Raw genomic sequence first — 7,242 nt, forward strand, 5'->3', positions numbered from 1 at the left:
CCCCCCCCCCAAATCCCAGGGCCCTCCCAAATCCTGGGGTCCTCCAAGCCCCAGGAACCCCCAAAACCTCAGAGGCCCCCAAATCCAGGGGGTCCCCAAACACTGGAACCCCCCAAGCCCTGGAATCCCCCCAGACCTCAGGGAATCCCCAAACCCCAGGGTCACCCCCGGGCCCCCAGACCCCCCCCGGACCCCAATCCCGGGCACCCCCCACACCAAAGGCATCGACGCAGCCCCGCAGCAGCTCATCCAGGGTGGGGGCTTGATCCAGGTCCAGGGAGCAGCTCATGGTGGGACCCCAAAACTGGGAGGACTGGGGGGGAGTGTCAGCACCAGGCACCCACCGGGACCTCCCAAACTGGAGCTGGGAGGGCCCGAGGGGTCCCTGTGTCCCGGGGGTCCCATTTCGGGGGTCCCTCGGGCAGGAAGGGGCTGGTTTGGAGGGGCTGGGAGGGATCTGGGGGAGTTCCTTGGGGGTCCCACTTCCCTGGGCCCCACAAGTCCCAATTTGGAGGTCATAGGGTGGGGGTGTCTCTGGCTCTGGGGGCCTCGGTTTAGGGGTGCCAGACCCCTCTGCAGCCCCCCCGCCCCAGACGGGGTCTTGCACAAGCGTTTGCACAATCCTCGCGGGCGGGGGGGGGTCCAATTTCCCCCCTGCTCTCCCTGAATCCCTCCCGAGCCCCCAGTTTCCCCCCTCCTGGGTCCTGCACACCCCGATAACGCGGCGCTTCCTGAGCCCCAGTTCCGGAGCGTCCCAGTCCGGGGGTGGGACACACGCCTGGGGGGACTGGGAGGGACTGGGGGAGACTGGGGGGCCTGGGGGGAACTGAGGGAGTGAGGGATACTGGGGGCATTGACGGGGGGACTGGGAGCACGAGAATGGGGGTGTCCCGGGGCACTGGGACCGCTGGAACTGGGGGTACTGGGACAGGGGTACCCCGGGCACTGGAATGAGCAACGCGATGGGGTTGCTGGAAAAACTGGGAGCGCTGGGACAGGGCCAGTGCTGGGAGCACTGAGCACACTGGGACGGGGTCATCTCGGGGAACTGGGAGCACTGGTGGGGGGCTCTGGGAGGACACGCGGGATCCCGCACTGCCCCGCTCCTCGCTCCGTCCCCCTCCCCGACCCCAAGACCCCTCGGGGACTCCCCGGATCCCCCCGAGACCCCCCAGAGTCCCCCGGGACCCCCGAGACCCCCCAGCCCGGACCCACCTGCTCTGGTGGCTGCGGCCGTGGCGGGAGGACCCGGGAGGGGCGGAGCCGGGACCTGGGGGAGCTTGGGGCGGGTTCGGGGGGGTTTTGAGGTGCCCGGGATGGGTGGGGAGGGGGGAAGTGGTTTGTGGTTAAACAGAAACGCGGCGCCGGGAGCGCCCCGGGAGGGGCGAGGAGGGTGGAGGCCCCAGAACCACCCCCCGGAGGCCGGAGACCCCCAAATCCCTCCCACAAGAACCCCTTTAGACTCCCTAAAGTTCGAGGAGGAACCTCGATCCCAGGGGAAGGGACATGAAAAATCCGGAATTTCTCTAACTTCTTTATTTTCCTTAATTTAATTCCTTTAATTATTTTAATTCCTTTAATTCCTTTATTTCCTTTATTTTTAGGGGAGGGACCCCCCCCAGTTCACCCGGTGATGCTGTGGGGTCCCCCCAGTTCCCGAGGTGGAGGCAGAGGGGGGAGCCTCCCTTAATAAATTAAAAATGATCAAATGAGCCCCAGACTGCCCCAAATGTCGGGGATCCCCCTGAGCCCTCCCAGCTAATGTGAGGGAGGGGATTTAGGGAGGCCAAGGCACGTGGTGGGGCCCGGGGGGTCCCAGGTGTGTGGAACAGTTGGGGGGAGGGTTTGGAGGGCGATCGGGGGGGCTGAAGGCACACGGGGGGGTCGGGGCGGTCCCTGGGCGCGGGGGTTCAGCACTGCCCGGGCTGGGGGCTCCGGGGGGGTCCCGGGCGGGGGGATCCCCTACTCGTCGGGGGCGGGGATGCGCTGCCGGGAGGGTTCGCAGCCCCAGATCTCCCGCGCGTACTGAGCGATCGTCCGGTCGCTCGAGAACTTCCCAGAGGCGGCGATGTTCCGGATCGCCATCCGGGTCCATTCCCGCTGGTTCTGGGGGAGGAGCCGGGGGGGTCAGGGGGGGTGGGAACCCCAAAAGCACCCGCGGGACCCCTCTGGGGCCCCCCACCCCCGCCTGCAGCTCGCAGTCCCCTCCCAGACACCCCTGAACCCTGCATCCACCCCTTCTGTTCCCATGGGATTTGGGAACCCCATTGTACCCCCTCCGGGGTTTTGGGGACCCCTTTGATCCCCCTAACCTCATCTGCACCCGCTGTCCCCTCATAAACCCCACGGACCCCTGGGGAACCCCCCGAGCCCCTCAGTGCCCCCCCATTTCTCCCCGTGGGGTTTTGGGTACCCTCCATCCTCTCCCGAGGGTTTAGGGACTCCCCAAAACCCCCATCCCCCCTCCAGGATTTTGGGAACCCCCTGAAACCCCCATCACCTCCCCATATATTTGGGGTGACCCCTTTGGGGGTGTCACTGTGGGGGTCCCTTTTGGGGGAGTCCATTTTGGGGGGGTTCCCACCTTGTAGAGGGCACTGACTTTCTCTTGGCACTTCACATACGCCTCGTAATCAGCGAACACCTTGAACCTGGGGGGGGGAATTGGGGGGTCAGGGGGAGCCCAGGGGTCTGAGACCCCCCCCAGTCGCGGGGGGTCTGACAGCTGAGCCCACCCCCACCTCCAACCCCCCCAAATCCCCAGAACCCGCGTCCTCTGTCGCCCGGGGACCCCCCACCCAGGAGAGCCCAAACCGCCGCCTCCCCCCCGACAGGGCCCCACCCCGACACCGCCCCTGTCGCGACAGCCGCGGCCCCACAGCGCCCCCTGTGGGACCTGTCGTGATTCATGAGCATGTTGACGATGTCGCGGAACAGGTCGGGTTGGCGGGGGCTGAAGTAGCCGGAGCTGAGCTGGTCCACGGCCTGGCGGAGCTCGGGCAGGCGGTCGTAGAACTCCTGGGCGCGGTACCTGGGCACAGGTGAGACACGGGGGGAACAGGTGAGACACGGGGGGGAACAGGTGAGAGATGGGGGGGGCACAGGTGAGACACGGGGGGGCACAGGTGAGACAGATACGGGGGTACGAGTGGGGTCTGGGGGCTGGGGGTCCCGTGTCACCGTGGTGGTGGTACACTGGGGTTCAGTGGGTCCTGTGGGAGCCAGGGGGGTTTCATGGGGTGCAGTGGGGGTCCCCCCGATCCCCCGGGACCCCCACCCCTGTCTGTCAAGCGCCTCGACGTCGGGCACCCTCATGCCGAAGATGAAGAGGTTCTCCTCGCCCGCCTCCTCCGCCATCTCCACGTTGGCCCCGTCCATGGTGCCGATGGTCAGGGCCCCGTTGAGCATGAACTTCATGTTGCCGGTGCCCGAGGCCTCGGTGCCCGCCGTGGAGATCTGCTCCGACAGGTCGGCCGCCGGGATCACTGCGGGGCGGGACACGCGTTGGGGTCGGGGGGTGGTGCTGGGGGGTTTGGGGTGATGTCGGGGGGGTGTCACCACCCCAGGGTCTGTGGGGGCATTGCGGGGTGCCTGGGGCCGCAGCAGGGGGGTAACAGGGTGCTACTGGGGTGGCCGGCTCTGTTCTGGGGTGCCCAGGGTGGGTTTGAGGCAGGTTTTGGGGCTCAGGGGTGGTTTCGGGGTGCGTGCCCGTCCCCCTTCTCAGCCAGGGACACCCGACGGTTCTCCAGTAACAGCCCCCGCGCTGAAGGGGGGATTTGGGTGTTGAGGGTGGGTTTGGGGGGCTCAGGGGTGATTTTGGGGTTCAGGGGGTGTTTTGGGGGTTCGTTGGGGGGTTTCGGGGTTCCCCACCCTTCTCAGCCAGGGACACCCGGTAGTTCTCCAGGAACAGCACCCGCAGCCGATCTCCCACCGCCGGGTCGTTGTTCACCACGTCCCCGATCGCCGTCACCAGCCGGATGATCATCTTGGCCATGTGGTACCCAGGGGCTGCCTGGGGTGGGAACGGGAGGGTCAGGGGCACCCCAAAACTCGATGGGACCCCCAGAGACCCCCAAGCCCCCAGAGACTCCTCTCACACATCAGGACCCTCCCAAGCCCACAGACAGCCCCCTCAAAGCCCCTCAAATTCCCACAGGACCCCTCTGAGCACCCCCAACCCCCCCAACTGCCCTCATGAGTCCCCAGAATCCCCCCAGGCCCCTCCCAAAATCACCCCAACCCCCCAGGCTCCCCCCTCACCTTGCCCCCGATCATGATGGTTCGAGGCACAAAGGATTTCCCGGGGTCCTTCTTGATCCCTGAGATGGGAGGGGACCCCAAAATGGGGGGCCATGAATCAGGGGAGAGCCCCCAGATCGGGAAGGGGGTGGACACTGGGGCCTCTGGGGGTTCTCAGTGTCCTTGGGGAGAGTCCCCCCATTTTGGGTGGGGACTCCTGGCTCTAGGGGGTGATGTCGTGGAGGCAGCTGGGGGGGGGGGTCCCAGGGGGCTGCTGGGGGCTGGGTCCCAGTGGGTGGTTTGGGGGGATCTCCAGGGGGCTCTGGGGGGTTGTCCCCACATGGGAGGGCCCCAGGGAGATTTGGGGGTGCCCAGGTGTCCCCACTAATGGTTGTAGAGGATGATGACGTGCAGGCATTTGGGGTCCCCGTTGGGGTGTCTGGGGTGTCCCGGGGGCTGTTCCTGGGTGGGGGGTCCCGTGGGGGTTCAGGGTGTTTGGGGGGCAGTGCTGGCTGAGTTTGGAGGTCCCCACTCACGGTTGTAGAGGGTGATGATGTGGAGGCAGTTGAGCAGCTGCCTCTTGTACTCGTGGATCCGCTTCACCTGGACGTCGAAGAGCGAGGCCGGGTTCACCCGCAGCCCCGACTCCTTCTCCAGGTAGGCCGCGAACTTCATCTTGTTCTCCTGCAGGGAGGGTCAGCTGAGGGGGTTGGGGGTGGCCGGGACCCCACGGCACCCCCTGAGCCCCCCACAGCCTTCCAGAGACCCCCCAGGGCCAGTTCACCCCCCCCCCGACACCTTGACCAGGTACACCGGGAACTTCACCTTGTTCTCCTGGAATGGGGAGGGGCTGCTGGGACCCTCATGGGACCCCACAGCACCCCCTTACCTGCTTGACTTTGGCCACGTCACGGATGAAACTCTCGTCGTCCACGAAGTCCCGGAGCCGCCGGAGCTGGTCCAGGTCAGAGATGAAATCCTCCCCGATGCGCTGGGAAAGGGGAGGACCCCCAGAGCAGCCCAGGTGAGCCCAGGTGAGCCAAGGCAGTCCGAGGTGGTCCCATGGAGCCCAGGTGAGCCCTCACCTGTGCAATGACCTCGGCCAGGCCAGGGTTGCACAGCGCCAGCCAGCGCCTCGGGGTGATCCCGTTGGTCTTGTTCTGGAACTTCTGGGGCTCCAGCTGGTAGAAATCGTGGAACCTGTGGGTAGGGGCAGCATGTGGGGTGGGGGGACATGGCAGGGACCCCCAGGGACCCCCAGGGGGATCCAGGGAATCACAGAAACGCACGGGGACCCACAGGGAGATCCAAAGAGTCACAGGGACCCCCAGGACCCCCAGGGATGGGGACAGGGAGGGGGATGAAGGTGGGACAAGGGACAACAACAGAAAAAGGCCAAGAGGGACAGTGGGATGGGAGGGTTGCACAGGGATGTGGGGGGCTGGGGGTGAGCTGGGGGGGCTGTGAGGGGCCGAGGGGGATTTGGGGGCTGGGGGGGGGGCTGTACCCAGCATCCTTGGGGTATCCTATCCAGCATCTGGGAGTGGATACGGGTAATGGAGTCGATGGTGGGACCGTCGGACATGGGGGTTGTGAGGGGACGAGGGGGAAGCCAAGGGCCTGTGGGGGATTTTGGGGGGTCGGGGAGGCCCCTACACGCTGTCCTTGAGGATCTGGGAGTGGATGGCGGCGACGCCGTTGACGGCGTGGGAGCCCACGATGCACAGATGGGCCATGTTGATGCGTTTGACGGCGCCTTCCTCCACCAGCGACATCCGGCGCAGGCGGTCGTGGTCCCCGGGGAACGAGGCGTAGACACGCTGGGGGGGCGAAGGGGGGCACAGGGGGTTGGGGGGGACACTGGACCCCCAACTGGCCCCACTGCCCCCAACTGCCCCCCACTGCTGCCCCAGGGACACCTCAGCCACCGAGGCACCCCCTTGCTCCCCACTGCCCCACAACTGCCCCCCAAGTGTCCCCCAGGTGCCCCCCAGGATCCCAGGGGTTTGAGCTCCCCCTGCCCCCAGGTTCCCCTCCAAGGGCCCAGGTGTCCCCAGACCCGACTGCCCCCACCCCTCGCCCCCCCAGGTCCCCCCGTTGCCCCCCACGCACGTCGAGGAAGCGCTGGTTGATCTCGTAGATGAGCTGCAGGTGCCGCGGCAGCAGCGACTCCAGGAGATGGACCGGCCACCGCTCCAGGGCCTCGGGCAGCACCGTGTGGTTGGTGTAGGCACAGGTACGAACCGTGATGTTCCAGGCCTGGGGGGACCCACAGTGACCCACAGCCCCCCAGAACCTGCCCCACAGTCCCCCACGGCCCCCCAGCCCACGGCCCCGCTCCAGAGCCTCAGGCAGCACCGTGTGGTTCGTGTGGGTGTGAACTGTGATGTGCCGGGCCTGGGGGGACGTGGCGGGGGCCGGGGGGGACCCACAGCCCCCCACAGCCCCCAGCACACACCGTCACCCCCACCCGGGGGCACAGGGGGGACCCACAGCCCCCCACCACACACCATCACCCCCCACTCGGGGACACTCCTGGGGTCCCCCTGCCCCCTTCCCTGGGGGAACACAGAGCCTGGGGGACCCACGGCCTTTGGGGACCCCCCACCACGGGGTCTCGATGTCCCCCCCCGTTGGTGCCCCCCCTCCCCCACCTCATCCCAGCCCAGCCGCTCCTCGTCCACCAGGATCCGCATCAGCTCCGGGATGGCCAGGGACGGGTGGGTGTCGTTCAGCTGGATCGCGACCTGGGGGACACGGGGGGGTCACGGGGGGCTCAGGGCAGGTTTGGGGGTGCCCCGGAGGGGTCGGGGTTCACCTTGTCAGGGAAGGTCTCGAAGGAAGTTCTCACGGGGTCGCGGCTCCCGAATTTGGCGGATTTGAAGCGCCGAATGATGTCGTGGAGCGTCGCCGCCACCACGAAGTATTCCTGCTTCAGCCTCAGCTCCTTGCCCTCGAAAAACTGGGATAACCCCCCATAGCCCGCCCATGAGACCCCCAAAC

At 67.0% G+C, this 7,242-nt stretch overlaps 1 protein-coding gene across 1 annotated transcript; it reads right to left on the reverse strand.

Annotated features, from left to right (window-relative positions):
- Positions 1 to 1,947: 1,947 nt before the first annotated feature.
- On the reverse strand, positions 1,948 to 7,228 carry LOC113941063 (glycogen phosphorylase, muscle form-like; the record flags this gene model as incomplete). The annotated part of the gene is made up of 13 exons (XM_027632230.1): positions 1,948 to 2,106; positions 2,585 to 2,651; positions 2,897 to 3,031; positions 3,278 to 3,485; positions 3,871 to 4,012; positions 4,261 to 4,319; positions 4,776 to 4,923; positions 5,129 to 5,230; positions 5,325 to 5,439; positions 5,896 to 6,059; positions 6,352 to 6,498; positions 6,894 to 6,986; positions 7,058 to 7,228. Coding segments are annotated over 13 exons (1,695 nt in total), but the record flags the coding sequence as incomplete, so codon positions are not given.
- Between the last annotated feature and the right edge of the window lie 14 nt (positions 7,229 to 7,242).

Source organism: Corapipo altera, unplaced genomic scaffold (genome assembly GCF_003945725.1).
Source record: "Corapipo altera isolate COAL_440 unplaced genomic scaffold, ASM394572v1 61537, whole genome shotgun sequence".
NCBI lineage: Eukaryota > Metazoa > Chordata > Aves > Passeriformes > Pipridae > Corapipo > Corapipo altera.